The sequence below is a fragment of the Nesoenas mayeri genome (assembly GCF_963082525.1).
Source record: "Nesoenas mayeri genome assembly, chromosome: 1".
In the NCBI taxonomy this organism is placed as follows: domain Eukaryota; kingdom Metazoa; phylum Chordata; class Aves; order Columbiformes; family Columbidae; genus Nesoenas; species Nesoenas mayeri.
Window position 1 is genome coordinate 204075985 of NC_137541.1, and position 21577 is coordinate 204097561.

Genomic DNA, 21577 nt, shown 5'->3' on the forward strand with positions numbered 1-21577 from the left:
TTCCCACTCTCCCTGAGGATGATTTTTTCTTTAATAAGGATTTCACATTTCACAGAAGGTCAGTTCAGATATAAGTATTTACTATAAAATAAGAAAGAAGATACAGATATGAGAATTTTAAAGCCATACTCTTGCTGGTCTTTGAAGTTAGTAATGTTATTCTGGCTTATGTTTGTGGAGTTTTTCTGCCACTGGCAATCTCACAATAAATTTTTCAGGGTTCAATCTTTCATATTTTATCAAGCTATATTATCACTGTAATCTCTTTAGAGTGAGGTAGCTGCAAGATCTGCAGAATTTGGCCTAGGGGACTGTAGTAAATGAACATTTGTGACTATCTAATTTAGATCATGTCACTATCTAGTTTTTTTTCTTAAAATGACTCTTGCAGAGCTTCACTGTAGTCTGGGCTGAACAGTTTTTCTAGTTCTCTGGTGATGACCCTCTGCAACTTGACAGCCCTTTCACAGTGCGCAGAGGTTGAGAGTTTGAGCAGATTGAGAAATATTGGCTGTAGGCTAAAACTTTTTTAATTAGAATTTTTCTGTTGGCAAGCTTCGTTTTGAGAAATCATTTTTCACTAGCTATATGGATCACAGTGAAAATACTGAGAAAAAGTTTGCAGATGGAAATCTCTCATTTCAGAAAAAAGGGAAAATGTCCTATTAGAATGAAATTACATTTTGAAGTGTTTGATGTTTTATTCCATTATTTCATGACAGAACAGCAGTAACAATACAATACATAATTGTGATAGACAGTGGAATGCTATGACATGGATTGACTTGATACCATGTGTCATGAGTTAATTAATGAATAATGAAAGGCATATAGAGTTTTAGAATTTTTCTAAAATGTTACTTTGTCACTTTGTGCAAAACTTGGGAGACACTGATTTTCATTTGAAGTTTCCATGAATAAAATAATTACAAGAGTGGAATTCACTCATAAAGAAAACAAGATTCTACATTTTTCAGCCAATTCTTTTCCTAAGGAGATAGTATTCAAGGTGTTACACAAAAACTGAACTGCATGAAGAAGAAACCCAACTATTTCATTTCCAGTCAGCTAATCCACTTCTGATCTCACCTGCTGCTTATAAATGAGACTGACTTTTTGTTGTCTTCTTGTGTCCATGTAGTGTTTAGTGAAGCCAACATTATTGTCCAGTTAGAGCCACTATTCAAAAAATTCTATTTAAAATAATTGCTTTCACTTCAAGGAGAAATGTGCAAACTGCTTTTAACATGTTGCTTTTCAGTCAAAGCAGAAACTAGCCTGTCCCAGAGTGAGAGGGGCTCAACTTCAGGGCGTGTTGTTTTATTGAATAATATTGACCATTGCTGTTTATCATTGTTGTGGTTACTCTTCAGTGATATATGTTCGGTCCCTATAGAAGCATTTTCTATTAGTCAAACACGGATTCAGCCTGTGTTGTTGGTGTCTGCTTATAGCGATGCTGATATAATACCTACCCCTTCAAAGGGTAAAGAGATTTTGTCTTCCTTCTAGTACACCCAAGCATGGAAGAGCATAAAATTTTGCCCAGAAGTAGTTCTTCTATGTGTTTTATTCTTCTAAGTGATCACAGTTGTTTTCCATTAGAGAACTAAAATTGAGGAGTAAATCTCACATTGGTGTGAATCAGAAACCACTTCATTACTGTCACTGGTTTGGTTCTGGTAATCTTTTGTAAATCTAGAGTAACCCCAGTAAAGTCAAGGAACTTACTTTGGATTTACTTTGGATCTAAAAGAGATAAGAATATGACCCGAGGTGTATTTGCACAAACTTGTGTAAGCAAGTAAAGAAGTATTCAAAAGTTTTTGCTTAGAAAAAGAAGTAAATGTTAGGAACTATAGAGTGTTAGCAGGTTTGTAAGAATGCCATTGTACAGTAAAGCTACTTTAAAAACTTTCCATCATATTTTCCATTACCCATGTATTCTTGGCTTTGCATTGCAGTGCACTGTCTTGTTAGCTAAATAAATTAGTTGACAGAAACATATGTGTTCCTGCAGTATGAAGATGAGTGTAGAAATAATTCAGGTTAAAAAATAAAATATCCTCAAGGAAAAAAAAAAAGAAAAGAAAAGAAAAAGATGTTTCAGAATAACACTATGGATGATGGAATAAGCTCCATCTCCATAGTAATATCGATAAATGCCTACTGAACTATATCTGGCTCGCATTTAGACAGATTCCTCACCAAAAAAGCCACTTATCATGGAATGCTGTGGACACAGTTTCAGTCTGGTGACCTCTGGCTCTAATGAAATGTTCTTATGGAAAGAAAGGTAACATCACTCTGTTGACCTTTACTCTCCTCCATACCAGCTCCTGCATGCTGTAGATCTCCTTTAGCTAGGTTATAAAAGTTAGACAACAGTATAGGACCTGGTAATTGCCCAGGGAGTTGGATTATGAGCAAACATGATTGCTACCTTAACAGGATTTCCCCTAGAGAGGATCTAATGTTACGTGGGTGATGGGGTTTTTTTTGTTTGTTTGTTTGTTGGGTTTTGTTTGTTTCTTGTTTTGTTTTGTTTTTTGTCTACAGAGCTTCTAAGGAGGGGACATTCATTGCCTTAGTCTTACTCTGATGATCTTTTCCTCACTGTGCTACAGATCCCCAGGATCGCTCTACATGGATCCTAGGACTTGTGAAGGTCCACCTTAACTCCCAGGAGAAAAGGAACTGCTCAGTCTCTTTTCTTACCTTTTAGAATCACATAGGAGGGATCTTATGGATGCTCTGAAAGAGTTGTGGTGCTTGTCAGGAAGGGTACATCTGGATGGACTGATAAAACAGACATGCTCTGCCCCTGTGTTTAGCTAACTGGATGTGTCCAGAAGCCATGCAGCACTATGACCAAGATAATATATGCTGCTTCTGTAGCTACCTAAGCTGTATGGCTTCTGAATAATATCTAACTTGCGTATACCCTCAACAACATTTATTTTTTTTCCCCAGCATACTGGAAGAACTATCTAAATCACATGAAATCCATTAGAATCTATTGGTGGCAAACATGAAATGTCTTGTGTGGCATTTGTGGGCTCTAAATGACCACAGTGATGGGCTGAATCTTCATAACCTCAGTTGGGTGGAAGGTGAACAATCTTCAGCTTCTGAAGAGTTGTTAAGAGAACAAAAGAACTCACCTGGAGCAAAATTTGATCCAGAAGAGCTACTTTCACATGCAGTTACATTGCTATTACTCAGATTAAAGCTTGACGCTCTTCAAGTGCGATTGGCAGATGACACTATGATATTAAGAAACACCAACCGTGACTGTGCTTGCTAGCCGTGAAATTAATGTGACAAAGAGACAGCAATATAGGTTTTGATAGGTTAATCAGACAAAAACTGATTCTGATTTTAGAGTTAAAATAACTTCTTCCGGGCTCTTTGAGAACCACAGGTGCCTTCCTGATCATTGTGAAATTATGTCAAATATCTATGTTGCCTTTTTTTTTTTTCAAATAACTACTGTTATTTTCAGTAGGAAAATGTATCCATTTGTATCAAATTGGTATACTTGATTTATGACTCCGTTTAGCTGTCAGTTTAGACCTGGCATCGACAGAAAGTGAGTTTTGCCCTTTCTCTGCAAGTACTCAGTGAATTATTGTTATTTAATGAGCAGTCATGATACTTTGTATAACTTTGTTTACAATACGAACCATGTGATGGTAGACCCTTATTATTTCATGACTTGTTTACTTCGTTGCCTTTTATGTACTCTTCCAATTCCATCCTTTGCATCTATTCACTTAGTCTATGGAGACAAATGTGAGCAAACCTCTATTCAGTTAAGTCACTTTTTTCTTTCCCATACTTTATGTGTTTTCTGGAGTAGTTTCAGTTGGAAGGGCCCTTCAAAGCTCATCCAGTGCCACCCCTGCCATGAGCAGGGACATCTTCACCCAGATCAGGTTTCTCAGAGCCCTGTCCAGCCTGGCCTGGGATGTCTCCAGGGATGGGGCATCCACCACCTCTCTGGGCCAGTGTCTCCAATCAGTTAATGTAATTAATGTCTGGATTCTTTATTGGCTTCAACAGAGAAATTACACTGTTTGTTTTGGGTTTTGTTTTGTTTTTGGTTTTTTGATGTTTTTTTTTCTTCCCCAGTGAAAGCTTTATGGCATTCCACACTGCGTTAAGAGGAATACTGAGCATATTAAGAGCTTTAGTTTCTTATTCTCACACCAATTCCTGCATCACATTATTTTGGCCCTTGCAAAGTTCCATGCAAGCAAAAAATCTTGAGGGACATCAATAAAAGTACATCCCATTTGATTCAGCTGTTACATGATACTGCAACAATATTTATTGCTAAGTACATAATGTGCTATCCTTGTTTATTAGCAATTCAATAATATTCGAAAGAGACTGGGTAGATAGTTAATTAAGAATAACTGTTCCTTTTAACAAGGAACCTTTGCTTATTATCAAATTCGGAACATTCAAACAGGTTGGATAGTCAGGTAATTAATATAAATAACAAAATCTTTTTGAAAAGATACTAAGGATCACTTTTGAGGTATAACTTAATCCCTGCTCTTTAGATTTTGGGGAGAAGACTACTATTGAGTTCATAGTAGGCCTGTAGACATACCATGCCATCTGGCAACATCCTCTTTCTCCTTTGCTGTCTAACCTGGCCTCTGAGAGACAGTGGATTCCAAGGCAAACCCGTAAGCCACAGGGATCTGGTTACAATCGTGTTTGAGTAGATTATTAGATGATCTCTTTTTTATGCAGTGCTACATTTATTTGCTATGCCTGGCACTGACTATAGCAGCAAACAAAATGTCTCCTAATAAATGTATTTACCCTCTGATCTAGTCTACACTTTCTATTTTCTTATAAAATGCCTTTAATGTGGTTCTTTCTGTCTGTTGCTATTACAGGAAAAAGCATAACTGTGATATTTGGTGAGATTAGCTCAAACTCTTCAGAATTGAAGGACTCTAATCCCAGAGAGGATCAGTTTACAGATGGAAAGTGCATAAGAGAATAAAACGTATTACCTTCCAAAGTATTTCTAAAACTGTAATTTGCCATTTTATCCATGGGTTCAGATTCATACTGAGTCAGTGATAGGCAAAATTCAACTTCAGCTGAAGATGGGAGCCTTGGGGTCCTCGATTTATCATTGTTCCCAGGATTTCGCAGTATAGGCCCTTCACTTGTGGCATTGCATAAAGTCTGTTGGCTGTTGTACTCTTCAGATTGAGTGCAAATTACCTGTATAAAACACCTTATGTTAGCAGATTCGCATTTGTTAACAAAAGAGGTAATTCAATTATTCTCTTTTAAAGGAACAAAGAAAATGTACAATGCAATATGTTTGTTGCAAAATCATATATTAATTTTAAAATGTTCTCTGTGTGATTTTAATATAAAATGGGTTATTTTGTAGAAGACACATCTCTACTACAGTACATATTTTGAAATAGTACACTAGTCTCTATCTGAAACTACCGATGTCGACTAAAACATCAGTTCTCATTTATGTCCTTGAAAACTCACTGAGGCTAAATTCAGTGTCACCTACCAATGCAGCAGGACACAAATGGAGTTAAATCTGCTACTGCAGTTGCTAAATGGAGGTTTTTTCAGCTTCAACAGACTGCTGAACAAAGCCATAATCACAGATTTTTCTCACCACACAGTAAAAGGGGGAATTGTTAACTTGGAATATGAAAAAGAAATCTTTTATTCTGAAAATATCTGTCTGTGCTTTGTCAGACTAAATGGGCACTTAGTTTAGCCATGTCTTGAGGATGCTGCCTGTACGAAATGGGAAAAGACACTGCTTTACTTCAGAGGAGTGTTGTGGGGATGAACATATATCACAAGCTGAGATACCATCATGAAACATATTGGGAAAGGACCTTAAACAGACAGATGGATACAGATATTAAATACTGTCAGAAACCAGCATCATTTATATGAACGTTCTGGACTCACAAGCAAAGTCTGGCTACCATGGCATAACAAGTCATTACTTGTCAGATGAGCTATAGAAGCTGCCAGTCCAGTTTGAGACTCCTGAAAGAGCGATGTAGTTCAAGCTAATTTTAGCTGAGTCAAACTCCTTCATATTTGCCATGGGTTAAAAGTGCCCATGCAGACTGTGTCACTAAAGTGCTGCTCAGTATCTTTTTAAGCCACAATAACTCATTTGCTGCCTAAAGACGTGGGTGCTTTGATGATCATGAGCTTCTGTAGTAGGTCTCACTGAAACCCCTGCTTGGCCAGAGAAGTGATGAGAACGAGAGGGAGATTTTTTGTTCATATTCTGGTACAGTAAACCTACAGGGAGTTAGTGAAAGCACTAACTCATATTTCTGCTTTATATTCAGGAACCTGTCTGACATGTAGTCAGGATAGAAGATGGAGAGAAATATAATGACACAATGACCAGTAGATCAGAGTAGAGGGTTTGGTGTGTGTGTATAGTGGTACAGCTGATGGATCTACGAAAACAAGACAGAGCAAAAGTGTCTCAAAACTTCCAGGAGTTGTCTTGTATCCCTTTCGGGTGAGGTTGATGCTCTGAACCAAAACTGTTTATTGTTGTAGTGGTGGTTTTCTTTGTTTTGGTTGCTTGTTTTTTGTTGTTGCTGTTTTTTTGGGGGTTTTTTGTGTTTTTTTTTTGTTTTTTTGTTTTTTTTTCTGAAAAAACACCAAAATAGATAGAACTTCAAGCCACCAGAGGGCCCTTCAAAATACACTGTAGCTAGCAGGTAATCAGCATGGTTAATAAGAACTTTGTGTAGAGAAGGAACAGGTCTCATTATTGTGTGAGGCATCACAGAAGAAAACACATAACACCGAAACCTCCAGATTTCTTTCATCCTGGAGACATATTTGTATTTCTTGGACCAAAAGAATGAATGACAACATGAGTGAAAACAATCATCCTTGCTGTGAATGGGATGGAAGAACACTGAATTCTATCTAATGAAGGAAGGGAGTGTGAAATTAATTTCACCAGCACTTGCTGTGTACAAATTGCCAGACTGAAGCAACACTTCAGGACAACCTCTGCAGGCAGTGGAGAGAGAGGTATCTCCTGAGTGTGATTTGGCCCTCCTAAGCCAGATGTCTGGTAAGTGAGATGTACATACCTCTAGGGGTGCCTAACTCACTCCATTGACTTAGTCAATGAAAGAAAATTTATAAAAAAATCAATGCAGAAACTGTCTACAGACTGCAGTTAGCAAGGGAAACAAAATTAGGAGTGTTCAACTTAATGCTTTGCTTCTGCATTAGGATGGAATAAATCGCACCCTGGAGGCACGGATGTACCTCTGAAGTGCCTAAAGACAGAGCCAAAGGCAAGTTACTTTGCTGCCTAACTAACTTTTGAACGAGTGGAAGAAGTTGAGATGAATCCTTTTCTAAGTGATTTGACCATAAATTCACAGAAAATGTGTGACAGAGCTGGTGATATAACCTAGATGTCTTAAGAATCTGGAGTCCTTAGGTGATAAATTTCCTATGAATATGAATCTCATGAATAAATTATTCTTTTGTTTTGAGGAGATAAGAAAGCTTATCAAAGAAATTTATCCTTAGAGACTGTTCTATTAGCTGCAATCTGCCCTAGTCTATTAAACTATGAAGGTGCCCTTGGAGGTTGGAGGTAGTTGTCCAGCAGAGAGTTTCATGTGCATCTTCTCCCCAGAAGCTCACAGAGTGGGTCAGGATTGTGCCTCTAAGAAGGACCAAGGTCAGGACTGTCTCTAAGAAGTCCCTTTTAAGAATCCTCATTGAGACGGGAGAGGTAGTGACAGGGAAAGACCTACAGGTGTAAACATAAAGGGTACCTGCAGTGCTGTTTTTATGATTGTTTTGTGTTAGTGAGAGAGTTTATTCCCATTAAAAGGAAAAAAAGGGGGATGATGCAGTCTGAGGGCGATGCTTTAGTAATTTATTTGCCTAAAAATGCACAGCCCTATATCCCTAGAAGTGCATTAGAGAAGAACACCCATTTCTCAGTTGGCACTTGGCTCAGAAAATACATACATGTGGATTTTCTGTTTAGCTCCTATGAACCTTCTGTAGGTACACATCTTCTTTTGGTTTCCCTGCTCTGCCGTCTCTTATCTTTTCATCCTCTCCATATTGCTCTGGGGATATAGCCCTGTTGGTTCCTAAAGATGAAGCACGTGCTGCCTTCAAGCCCAGCTTGCTTTTCAGATATCCAGACAGGGAGTCTTCAAGCATGAGCTCGAACATATCTAAATAAAGAAACATTTCCCCTTTGCTATGTTTATCTATTTCAGTGGGATTCAATACAACTATTAATGTTGTGAGACTTATAAATTGTTAGAATGCTATTTGTTTTTTCCAGTTATGTCTCAGTGTAGCCCTCATTTAGTGTCTGACTACCAGAATTCAACCTAAAAAGAAACCAGATGGTATCTGGTAACTCATGGTCAAGACATGCCAGTATAAGGGGCAGGGATGAAAATGCTACCTGTGATCTTCTGCTACTATTTGTTCTGAGTTAAAAATTAAAGTCTGGTCATAAAATTAGCCAAGATGCTTTTCCAAAAAGGTGTAACTTAGGTAATATAAATTATTGGTCTATCCTGAAACTATAATTTGCTGTTTTATCAGTCATGTGATGTGTAAGAGGTAAGAGAACATAGGTCAGTTAAATGGTTCTTTCTGTATGTAATCTGCATAAAACACACTCAAAATAGGTCACATCACTGCCTTCTTTTCATTCAGCAGGAGGACTTTCTACTAGGAGCATGCTGTTTCAACACAAGGTATTTGTTTTCTTTTCAGAATAGTCCTGAGCAAATTTCTCAGTTCACGCTGGACAAAGCTTCACATTCAAACTGCACCCAGTGCCTGCTCTCCTGCATCTGTAAATTCACCGTCTCCACGGAAATTGTCAGGAAGATACTCTGAGGAAAAGCTTATGTAAGTATTAATTTTAGCAGAGCAATTGCCAGTAGATGGCAGTCCAGAATACACAGCATCGCTCCTGGACCTCATATCATCCAGCGAAAAATAAATCCCTTCGTGCACTGCAGTTGAAATCTTTAGCACAGATCTTTGTATCATTTCTTAGAAAACAGACTGTAAGTGTGCAGAAGCATTGCTACTGTCTCACACCTTTTCACAAATGGGTAAGCCTTTCTTCTTTTAGTTTGCAGCTGCTTGCACAGACCAGCCCCCGTGCCTAAATAAAGTGGATTGCATTACAAAAGTCTTTAGTCATTTGTCTGTTATTTTAAAATGCAAAGCTTTGGGGGTTTTGGTGACAAATTCTTTGTGATTGCTTTGGTCTTATTAGATCTGCACTCACAGGGGCACGCAATAGAAGTAATATATACCTAAACACTTGGAAAGAGGTGCTTTTGTATGCCATTGAAATAGCTGCTCACATAGCAGGAGCTCACCCCCATCCAGAACCTATATCAGCACGTTTTCATAGTGTTATTCTCCAGGTTAAAACAGCCTAAAAGAACCACTTCAGACTACAGCCAGGGAAACCACTTCTCCATATTGCCCATGCTAGCTCTCCCAAGGGGGTCGTGTGGGAACTTCCTGGCTCCTTGACACATCCTCATGTTTCCGTTTGTCCTACATGAAGTCCGGACTACTGAACTGGAGCCTTGGGTCCCACTATGTGGCCAAAAGAGATTTTGCACTGATTCATTGCCTTTCTCTGTCTTTCTCCAATTATTCTCACATCCTTGTTTGGGAACAGCATTAAAGTACAGCCCTCACACTAGATGTTAAAACATTTGACAATTGTAAAGAGGTTTAATTTTTACTTTTTTTTTGGATGCATTGGGGCTTGTCATAATCTAATCCTAATTAAGTGACATCCAGAAACTATTTTCTCACCAAACTGAGAAAATTCAAGGAAATCCCCAAATAACCCACAACAGAACAAAGCATACTTTGGGAGCTTGCTTTTATAGGCAGAATTTAGAAGATGTTCTATCTATAGTGGACCAAAAGGTTTTTAAAAAGTTGTGTATATTTGTACCTGGTTCTTCATGTATTCCTGAATATTAGCAGGAAAGGTAAAATAGGCAGAAGACTGAATAAAGAGAAGAAAATTTGCAAAGCAAAGCTTCAAAGAAATTCTGAGAAACATCTTTGAGCAAGGATAAGGTCATTAATTATCTCTCTGTGTATGCATTAACTGGAGGAGCTGTGAAACTCCAGCTAAAAGCGAATGAGACAAACATGAAGTGACAGCACTGAAACAAACCCAGAGCCTTCAAGTTATTTTCTCAGCCTTCAGTAAAAGCTGGCTGAGTTTCATCTCTTTGCTCAGGGGCAGCCCAGAACTAGGGGGGTAACATACACCCCATTCAGCACCTTAAGATGGTGCTGGAATGGAGTAGGAAACTCTATTTTCAATTACTGCTGAAATATTCCTGTTCTTGGGCTGTCTCTGTGCTGTTGTGTTGTTAGCGTTGCTGTCTCCATGTCTACCACAAATTCACATCTCTATAGATAGGCTTCCTTCTCTGGTGAATTATTAACAAAATCCAATGTTTAATGAAATTCCTTAGCTATTAATTTATACACTTCTGAAGATGTTTATCTTTTACACTGCATGACTCCTGAGAAAGCAGGGCTATATACTAGAGAACAGCCCAGCAACATCTCTGCTGTCACCCACTCGTGATCCCGTGGAAGAAGGGGTATCACTTTGAGGTAACAGTGACACAAAGTTGCTGAGGATATTGGAGTGGCTGCTCCTGTTGTGCACAGATCCTGATTTCCTCAGGCTGTGGTACTGAGATATGACATAGGGAGAACGTTTCAAATTTATAATCCATATAAGCATATCATTAGGAGACCAGTCTTGATAGACTCCAATTTTACAGTTACCATTTGGGCTATTGGTGTTTTTGTTTGTTTGTTTGTTTCAATTTACCAGCTTGCAGCTGGCACCAAAATCTATTAAGTTGCGATAAAAAATAAAGTAACTGAGTTCACAAGATACACAGGCATCCACAAGCAGATGCATGCAAGTCTTTGACCGATTTAAGAATCTGAACTGTTGGCTTCTGGTGTTTGTATTTTTGAAAATTTCTTGCAGTGTTTAAAGGTGCACAGAAAATACTGCTCCAAATGATCTCAGACTATCCAGCTAACAATACAAATCCCTGATAAACTGTGCTTAAAATTAAATGTGTCTGAGCAGCTACATTTTATATTTCTTATGCAGTCAGATGTTCAGGTAATGATTCTAAAGTACCATCATTATTAGTTCAGGAGCATTATATCCATTTTCTATTTGTGTAACTTGTTTCTCTTTTCCAGTAGCTTTGCATTTGTGAAAGTGACACAGAATGAAGTGCTGAGGGAAATTCTTGGTGCTTGCAACAAAGAATTGGCTGCAGGCTTACACCAGCACATCTGAGAGCAGACAGCTCTCCATGTTATGCAATTACTTCTCTCATGTCACTCTTCTTTTAGGAGAGACAAAATACAGGGGACTAAAGTTGGTGGTATAGCCTGCTTGCCACAATTACAAGACTAAAACAGCAGTTACATTCTCCTGCTTTATTTTCTTCATCATCTGTCTAGCACGCTGTGGGGATCTCCAAATTCTAATGTTAACTACCAGCAGAAAGATTCTGCTTTTATTTGCAGAAGGCTTTTTATGCATTTGTAACTCCACTGATTTTAGTTATTTCTCCAAACTGGCTTTGGTGTGGAGGAGAGCAGAATTTCACCTAAGTGAGGCGTGATAATATCTTTTTTTTAGCAAATCTATTGTCTTGAGTTATAGAAACAGGCACTAAAATAAAAAGCTCTCAAAATATCATGGAAGATCTCAGTTTCCCATATAGCTTTCTGTTAAGTCAACATAGAATTACAAAAATTGGTAAAGCATTAGTAGGTTTCATGCAGTCCTAATTCTGAATATAATGCTTGAATCATCACAAACAAGTAACTGAAAACGTGAGAAAATCCTTCCCACCTCCCCTAAAATATGAGCCAAGCAAACAAATAAAAACACTGAAGATTCCTGATAGCCTTGCTGGCAAAAACAGAGGCAAGAATCAGAAGTTTCACTTAGATGATAAAGATGGGAAAAATGTAGACAGATAATTCACTCAGCTAAGTGATGATAGCAGAATGTTGGAGAAAAAGTAAGGCAAAAGCAAGAATTTCAGCATGTATTCATGGATATCCATGTTGCCATGGCAACTTCTCAATGGAATAAAGTATTTTCTCCTTTCTTTAGGGATTAAAAAAAAAAAAAAAAGAGAGATGCTGTTCTGCAAATAGGCACTCCCCCCCCCCCCCCCTTTTTTTTAAATAAATCTATAACTATTTATTAACATACTGGGCTTTGGAAAGAGAATTAAACTTCTAAATAGGACACCATATTATGGAATATTATCCAAAAGGTTTCTCTCACCCTCTTTTTATTTTGAGTGTTTATTAAAAGCCTAAATTCCTTTACATTTCTGGATTTTTTTTTAAATTTTTTAATTTTTTTTTAATCTTGCTGTTTAGCTACAGGGCTTGGATAATCAGCATATTCTGCAGCAGATCTGTGTCTGTTTTCCGGTTCCAGATAAGGCTATTTTTGTTTCCCTTTGATTTTCTGGAGTGAGATTCTCAATTCTTACTTTGTGCTACTTGAAAGAACTGTATTTACTGTTATTCCATCATAAGCAACTGTTTAAATTTGGATTCAAGGCTAATAAAGAAATATTACTTTGTATTGTATCTTCATCCTAAACCACTGACTGAAAATGCAGACCTATTCAATCTTTCATTCTTTCTCTAGATAAGACAGCAGAGATATACATAGATAGAAGATGTGAAAGAGGAATAATACCTCTTGAAGATAAAGTTATTTTGGAAATTTTGATAAGTGTGTAAAACGTCCAGAAGCAGCTGAAAAATATAAGTGATAAGGACCCATTTGCAGAAAATGCTTGAAAAACTTCAGCATACACTGACATTGAATGTGTTCTAAATATAGCAGATTTTTTATTGTTGCACCTATTGAATTATACATAAATACATGTTAAAACAACTTCTTTCATAAAAAATGTATTTATTTTCAGAATATATTTGTGGGAATTGACCTTAAATGAGAAGCTATAATCCTGACCATATCTTAAATATATTCATTGCTACTCAAAAATTTTCTGGGTACTTATTAACAGGATGGAAAAATTTTAATAATCTGCATATCATTAATAATAGTTCTGAAAATATAAGCTAAACATAACTGTCTGACCCCTCCAGGTCTTTTAGAAAATTCTGCTAACGACTTGCTGATTCTTTTGTACTAACTGCCTCCTGCTACCTTGGTGATCTTATCCAATATACTGTATTGATAGCTCCACTTGACACAAGTAACCAGTGCAATTTTAGTTTCATTTAATCCACTTTAACACTTGTGCCATTTTCACATAACTCTTTATTCAGCTCAGTGCAGAACAGCTACAGATCCACTTCATTCTGGTAATGCAGTCTAATTAGGTTAGTAGAGTTCATCCAGATTAATACTGTTAGAAATGAGCAGAATCTTAGAAAATGGGATGAAATTACATGTTTGTAGCAATGTTTATTTTATGGGTATGCTTACACTAGTAAATTAAAATGTGGTCAGGAAATTTCTTTGTTATTGAGGCCAAATGGCATGAAATAATCCATTTCTATGCCGGTAAAGTCACCTTAACTTCCCAAACAGGGTGGCTGTATGCAGGCATTCTCCTGAGAATGGTCCCTGAAAACTACTTGTTTGGGAGAGAACTAGACAATGCATACAAAATGTATGCCAGAGAATCTCCTAAAATAGATCTGATACAGTACCTGGGAATGCTTGAATTTACAGGTATATACACAGCCTATATTATTCAAAGGGCACAAATCAAGACTAAACTCAATACAACCAGCCCAGTAAGCCCAGGTAGTTGCTGGTTTATAATGCCAGAATTTCACAGAGCTGCTGCAGCTTGTATCTCTTTCACTTTCCATCAAATCACTGAAACTGCCCAGCCTGCATTAGGGCTGTTGCTACAGAAATATACAGAACAAAGATGGATTGACACCACCATAATCACAGACTTCAGAGCCAGAAGTGACTGCTGCTATTGTCAGGATGGAGTGTGTTTGCGGAAGCCAATAGACCTTTGTCACTGTATTTTAGATGACGTGGTAGTAATGAGCAAGACATAAAAAAAGTCTAGAAGCTCTCAGTGTTACAACACCACAACATAATTCAGCTATATAAGACCATGCCAGCTATGTAAATATGTAAATTTACTTTGGTTTACAGAGTAATTTGCAGTGCTTTTAATTGGCAGGAATAGCTACTGAGTATACTTCTTGGTTCCTTCGAGTAACAGAGATTAATTTTGTATTTCTTTTGAAATACTAATGTGAATTACACATCTGGTTCTTCTGTGCTCTAAAGAATTATTTTATTTGTTTGTTTGTTTTAAAGATGAAAACAGACTAGCTTAATTCAGTAGTTTTCAACTCTTGAATGTAGGAACGCACTGGGAGAGAAGTAACATGTCTGAAAAATCTTTGCTTCTATTGCCATAATTCAGTTACCAGTAGTCTTGCAATGGTTGTGTGCTTGCAATTTGTGTACATAAATCTTGCTTTTTCTCACCTGAATGCTCCAACAGACCCAAGCCTGTTCAGCCTGCTAAAGGCCGTGTTTGGACACAAAGGTGTAACTTTCCTCCTTCCACCTTAACTTTAGGTTCTTAATTAAGCAGCCTAAATCCTACAGTCAGAGACGGAAGAGACAAAGAGACAAACAGCTCTAAATGACTATGAAGTCCATATAAAATCTAGTTTTCTCTCTGGTAGTGCTTACTTCATCTCCAGGAATGTCTAAGGAAATGCAGTATGGCTAATTGCCCAGCTTGTGCACCTCACTTAAGTGCCTGAAGTCAGGCAGGATAATTCCCTTCCCCTTCCCCTTCGCCTGTCCTTACCTGCCACGAGGAGAAGAATGATGCTGGGCTGAGTAGATTAGGGTTGGTGGGATGTCTGCCACCCATGTATTCATCAGTGCAGACCACACAGTCCTCTGCATCTCGCCAGTCCCAGTAGGGGATGGTGAAGTTCTCATCTCCTGTTATCTTCTGGATCTCACGTTCCCACATCAGCAGAAAGACCCGATGCCAAGGCAGAAAACCAGGGGCTTCATGGGCAAAATCAATGTCCCGCCACACATTGGACCCACCTAAGAGTGTATCTCGAGAGGCATAATAATGCATCCATACAAAGAGATCGTACACGTTGATGTTTCTGAACATGGGATTGGAGCCATTTTTCATCTGAGTATAAGTGCCAGTAGCAATAACATAGTCCTGGCTAGGAATGTTCTTTGCCAAATTAAGGTAGGCAAGAAACTTGTTCTTCTCAGTGGTGGAGAGCTGCAAGATATTTCTTCTTGTTCTCAGTCGCCTTTCAGTGCAGTTGAGTCCTGAGAAACCAAACTTGCACTCCCCACAGTTGAATCCCATGAAGTTGCCTTCGCATTTACATGTTCGGTTGTAAAATACAGAGGGCCAGTCCTCTCTGTCATCCACTCCTGAGAAAGGGAACTGTGGTCCCAGTGGAGCCTGAGAGAGAAGGATGTTCTGGCAGGACCCTCTGTTGGAAAGCTCCCCACAAGGGGACCCATCTCCATCCCAGAGGGGACAGCACTCTTTCCTCAGCAAGTTCTGTGTGTTTGCACAGACTCTGGGGAATTGTCCGGTGGACGGCTGAAGGATGACTAGCAGAAAACCCATGGCAAAGAGAAACATCCTCACAGAGCAGCAGGAGAGCATCAACGTTACGCTTCAGTGCATGGAGCACTCTCTCTGACCCCTCCAAAGTCCTGAGTGTGAAAGAAATTCCTTCCCTCCACCAGGAATGCTTCACTGCTGACTTCTGCTACAGTGCACCCTCCAGTGCACCCCCATTCCTACCCTGGATGCATTTACACACAGAATACTCTTCGGGGTTAATCTGATTATCACATGTTCTGGGTGAAAAGCAAGTGACTTTTTTCCCCACCCTCTACAGGTTTCAAAATACAGGCAATTATTATAAACTTTCGTCTTCTGCCTAGCACATGATTGCTTTCCTCTGGCAATTCAAGAGGAAATAAAATTAAATTTTGGACACAGAAACAATTGTCAGCCTTTTGAATTCTTTCTTTTACAATATGATTCAGAGTAAATGGTTTAAAAAAAGACACAGAAGAGTTAAATAAGAACAGTGAACCTAAAAATGAGAAAATACACAGTTTGGTGGTATAGTTTTTAAGAGGAAGCAAACATAAAATGTGGTCAGTTTAAGTGTGAACAAATGATAGAACCAGAGTAAATGGTTTGGCCTGGCACTTTTATATTTCAGTGTAGGCTACCTGTCTTGGGACACCATCCAGCAAAGTAACTTCACAAGGGAAGAGATAAACTTTTCAGAAAAAAAATAATTCCTTTTTCTTCTAGAATACATAGCCCTTTGAAAGTTAATGACACACTGAAATTTGCACCCACATCTTCCCTGAAGTTTTGTGGAGAATACAGGCAATCTGCCAACAGATTTTCAGAAAGCACTTCAAACATTCATCTCTGGACTTGAAAAACAAACCTCAGCTCTGGTTTTTCTGCCATCAGACAGTTTGCAAACACCATGTTCTTTACTCAGAAAGTTACTGGGCAGCCTCCAGATTATGCATGCCTTTCTTCTTATACATTAGTCTGATCAGAGCTAATAGAGTTCTATGGATGGCATTTACATCCTCTGAAGTTGCCCCTTGAAGCAAAGGGACAGCAGTTATTTTATAGCTGGTCAAATTGCACATGACTTATCCACAGTTTTCTTCAGCTAGCACTGTTATTAGTAAGAGTGGTTTTGTTGTGAATTATTTCCTTATGCTATGGGAGAATCCCAGCAGTGTAGGAACAACATATAGGCAGAGGAAGCAAGAACTTTGCTGTGAAATGATGCCTTTTGCTGGCATCAGCAGGTCATCACATGACCGTGCTGAGGAGCACGAGGTGCTTTAATCCTGTCGGCTTCTACGCGTCAGGTATTCCAGGAGATTATCCCCGAGTCCCGCTGCCAGGGAGCCTGCGATGGGGGAGCTTGGAGAAAGAGCTGCAAAGGAAAAAGAGTTGCTTTTTCAGAAAATATTTTTAACCACAGGCTGATGATTACTACTGCTTGATTGATTCTCCTTCTTTCCATGCTAGGTTTGTAAACCAGGTTTAATCATATAAATGTTTCTTGTTTGATTTTATTTTCTCTGTATCCAGTTGTTTGGGAAGCCTTTGCAATTTATTTCATTTACTGTTCCTCTCATGAAATGTAGTTCAAAACTACATAGGGAAGCTGCAGGGATTGGGAAAGGCTTGTGGTACAGACTCATAGTGAACCAGAAAAGTCCTCAAGTATATATTTAGACAAATGGTCATAGACACAAATACATTTAATGTTCTAATATTATATTCAAATGAGATTTTATGTTCAACATTAAAAAATATGAATCCAAGCCTTGACAGTTGTCATGTGACAAGTTTCTGAAGCAGCTGGTTAACAGAAGACTCCTCTGTGAAATGGTATGAATGAGAAACTGTGGATGAGGAGTGTGACTGAGGATCAGCACACACCCTTCTTGACCTACTATTGATCAGAGTCCTGTTTTGAATAACTGTCAGTGAGTCAGATACTATTTGAGAAACCAACCTTTTCATATATCATCAACCATAAGCATTAAACAAGTAATAAAACGTGTTCCTGTTCCCATGTATGACTGTAGCGTCACCAAAACATGAGACAGGCATTCCTTACATGCTTCATTTGGGCAAAATTTTCTTCATTAAAAGACCTCATGGGACTTTCCCCCTCTCTTGTGCTTCAACTCAGCACTCTTTATTTCATTGTTCATCTAACAAAGTGATCATATCTGCATGGAGTTTGTGCATAAGTGGAATTTAGTCTTTTTGACTGAGAACACTTTCCCTTGCATTCTGCCAGTGGGTTGGCATAATCTTGCTATATGCTCTTAAAGACCCATTTCTCACATCTGGATCCTCACTTTTGAATATAGGGGAAGACTTATTCATTTAAGGTCTGCAAATGCTAGGTGGACAATAAGATCAGCACGGCTAAGGCAAACCACTTTCTTTATCCAAGAACAGGAAAGATGGGGATTTGGTGGCCACGTGCAAATTTACTTGATTCCAGAGCATAAATGACCAGTAATCACTTCACAGTTGCATCTCATAGAGGCAACATTCAACAACAAATCAGCATGGGGCTCTGCCTCATGTCCCTAAATCTCAACTCCACCTCAAGGTTTGCAACTGGATTAGTTAAAGTATTGGTCTGGTAGAGTAACACAGTAACGACAGCATTTAAAATAAAACTTACATTTTCATTACGAGGTCCTTAAGGGCTTTATAAAGACATCAGTAGTTACTGGAAGGGAAAACTCCAGACACAAAGTAGTGAGATATCTCCCTGAAGTTCACATACTGGCTTGCTTGTGGCCTTAGGATCAGATTTTCAGCACCATGCTGCAATGGTAAACCATGTACACGGCCTGCTGCTTTCTGATATGGTTATAGACAAAAAAAAAAAAGCAACATTCCAAATAGAAAACCATGGCATTGAATAGGGGTTTATATTACCTCATAAAAGTAACTCTTGGTCTCCTCAGATCTGACTGGGCTGATCTTCAAAAGATTATTTCTTCCTTTTGGAAGATGTTACAGAAAATTTCAATTCTGGGATGCTGATACTGAAGTAATCAAAGTTTCAAGTAATATTAGTGGGTTTAAAAAAATTCTGGTAGCTGGATAACACCAAGAAGAAAGTATCTCTCAATATTTCTTGTTAGAACTTTTTAGGAATTCTGTGGTGATTTCGAGGACCAGTTATCTGTGTTGAGTGGGGAAAAAAATGGAACCTGGGACGATAAAGTGGAAAAGAATGTTACTGCAATTATTTTAAAAGTAAAGTGTGGAACTGTAAAGAAACAAAGTCTGGATACAAAAAGTTGGTGCCACTCAGTTCCAGTGGAACAAAAAAATTGTCAAGAGAAAAAGTGAAAAAAATACATGGTTATTTGAAATGGATAAGTACAAAGACCTTTTGACAATGAGAGAGCACTGAACAAATCGAAGGGAAGACAGTCTATTAACCAGCCAGGAAATGCATTCTGACAAACCAGTAGGTTCAGATTGTGCTCTCTCTGATCCTTACGTGCTACTTGCTGTTCAGCATCAGCATCCTTATGCACTGCACAAAGCACCTGGTTTCAGGTGTTTTCCTGAGCTCCTGCTGAGCTCGCATTTCACGTAGCAGAAGGACAAAGCATCACTGTTTTCCCTTGCCCCATGACCCATGTGCCAGATGGAGCTATCAGACTCCTCAGTGGTTTGCCAGTGAGCCAAATTTGGCTCCTAGCCTCCAGGAGGAAGAAAACAGGAGTGGATGTAGGATGTTGACACGTCATAGATACTATTTTGTGGTCAGAATGGAAAATCTGTCTCCTGGTTTCTAATAAAAGGGGAGGAGAAGTTTAGGAAGAGTCCTGCTTATCATTAAAAGCCATGAAACATCTATATCTTTAAACATTATAGAAGGAAGAGGAAAATATCCAATTTCTATTTATAATCAACTTTTTATCCTTAGGTCGGAAAGAACATCAAGTTTCTGTTTAGAAAGAATTTTACTAAGTTTATTCCTACTAATCAAAGCTTTTTACTAAGAAGCAGATTAGAAATTCCCAGAAGCTTTTTTTGTCTAAGCTGAAGACCTCCCCACGTTCTGGTATGATATTTAAAGATAAGGTTTAAAAACGCTGCTAGATGTACTAAAGTAGCACAGTTCCAGGCTGAAAAACTATTTTGAATGCTATATTTAATCAACTTTTAACTCAGAAGCAGCATACCTAATCTGTAGTCTACACAGCTGATGGTCTGATATATGCAACCATGGGTACATTCAGCCATGAGTAGGATGTTGGGCCCCCAATCTGAAGTTCAGTACAAGATTCAATTAATCTTGGCTTGTGCAGCAGTTCAAAGCACTCCTAACACCCCAGCCAACCTTACCCCCGAACTCTTGCAGAAAGAATTCACAGGTGTAGTTGGTTTCCCAGGCTAAAGTTGTGTTCTCATGGTTATGGATAACAATCTTTGCATTGGTAAATCAGTCCTCTTACTGATCCTAATGTAACCTGGTCCATGCATAAATCTCCAGTCCCAGCATTCTTGAATCAGTCAAAGGCCGCTGCTACAGTTTTATGGGTTTTGTACTGCATGTAAAGAGAAGCAATACCTGTTCTAGCAAAAACATAAAGGTGTAAACAGATGATACTTGATCAGTTACAAATCCTGCTGGAACAAAGTTAGCCTATCCATTTTAACAACATTGAACCAGTGAGTTTTAATGGATCAGTGCTTATATTATGAGGCCGTGTTATTTTTGACCTGATAGGGGGAGCCATAAAGACAGACTAAGTGCACCAGAAAACAGATATTGAAACTGGTCTAAAAACATAGGCTAAATATTACAGGCAACACCTAGGAGCATGAAAAAGTCATTGGTCTGCAGTCTAAAGCAAGAAAGAAGAGGCACTGATGCAATCAGAGCAATAAAAGTACATAAGCAGCAGCAAAAGACAAAGGCAGTTTTATCTTGTGTCCTGGCTTTGGCTCAGATAGACTTAATTTTCTTCCTAGTAGCTGATATAGATATGTGTTTTGGATTTAGTATGAGAATAATGTTGATAATGCACTGATGTTTGGGTTGTTACTACATAGTCAATGGCTTTTCAGTGTCTCATACAGTTCCAGGTGCACAAGAAGCTGGGAGGCAACACAGCCAGGACAACAGATCCAAACTGACCAAAGTGATATTCCATACCATATGATGCCATGCTCAGCATATATTTAGGGGGAAGATTATGTTAAAGTAGTTACCAACTTATCCATCTACAATCTGAATGATTTGGGTTTTTACTGCAGGTGACACAATACCTATCTGATGTCTATCAGTCTTGATGACAGAAGAAAATCTTAGGGGGATGCTGAAGCAATAATTTCTGTAGTTCTATTACACTCATCCTATGATTCACATCTGTTTTCAGGTATTTGCTGAAAGGCAGCCTGGCTTCTGGCTCTTGGGATAAGGCTGAACAGAGTAGAAATTTTGGTAAATGGGTCTGAATGCTTTCTTATCAGCTTTCAGAGGAAAAGTACTATATAATATTTTACTACAGTGTGGCTGATATGTGAATTTGGCCTTGATAGCAGTCTATGACTAGGTTTAACTAGGTGGATAATAGTGTGCTGGTTGGGGAAACCCCTGTCTCATCTAACAGCTCACTGAGACTGAAAGCGCATAAAGTTTTTCAGCAACCTGCAAGGAAACCATTCATAGTTTTTTGCTAGGTTAATGTTCTGCTCATTTTCCAAGGGGAACTGGCCCGCTCAGGGGTCAGACAAGTACTCTAACTCATGCAAAATGAGTGGTGACAACAATTAGGGGAGAAGCAAGGCCAGTCTTCGCTCTGTTGAAGACC

The 21577-nt window shown here is 38.5% G+C and overlaps 1 protein-coding gene across 1 annotated transcript in view; it reads right to left on the bottom strand.

The window, feature by feature from the left end:
• Positions 1-15800, bottom strand: part of TYR (tyrosinase) — a gene marked incomplete at both ends in the record, with an annotated part of 49782 nt that extends 33982 nt beyond the window's left edge. The window contains 2 exons of the mRNA XM_080363783.1: positions 5037-5253; positions 14982-15800. Of these exons, the coding sequence (XP_080219909.1) occupies positions 5037-5253; positions 14982-15800 (1036 nt within the window). The remainder of the gene's footprint in view (positions 1-5036; positions 5254-14981) is intronic.
• Positions 15801-21577: the final 5777 nt, after the last annotated feature.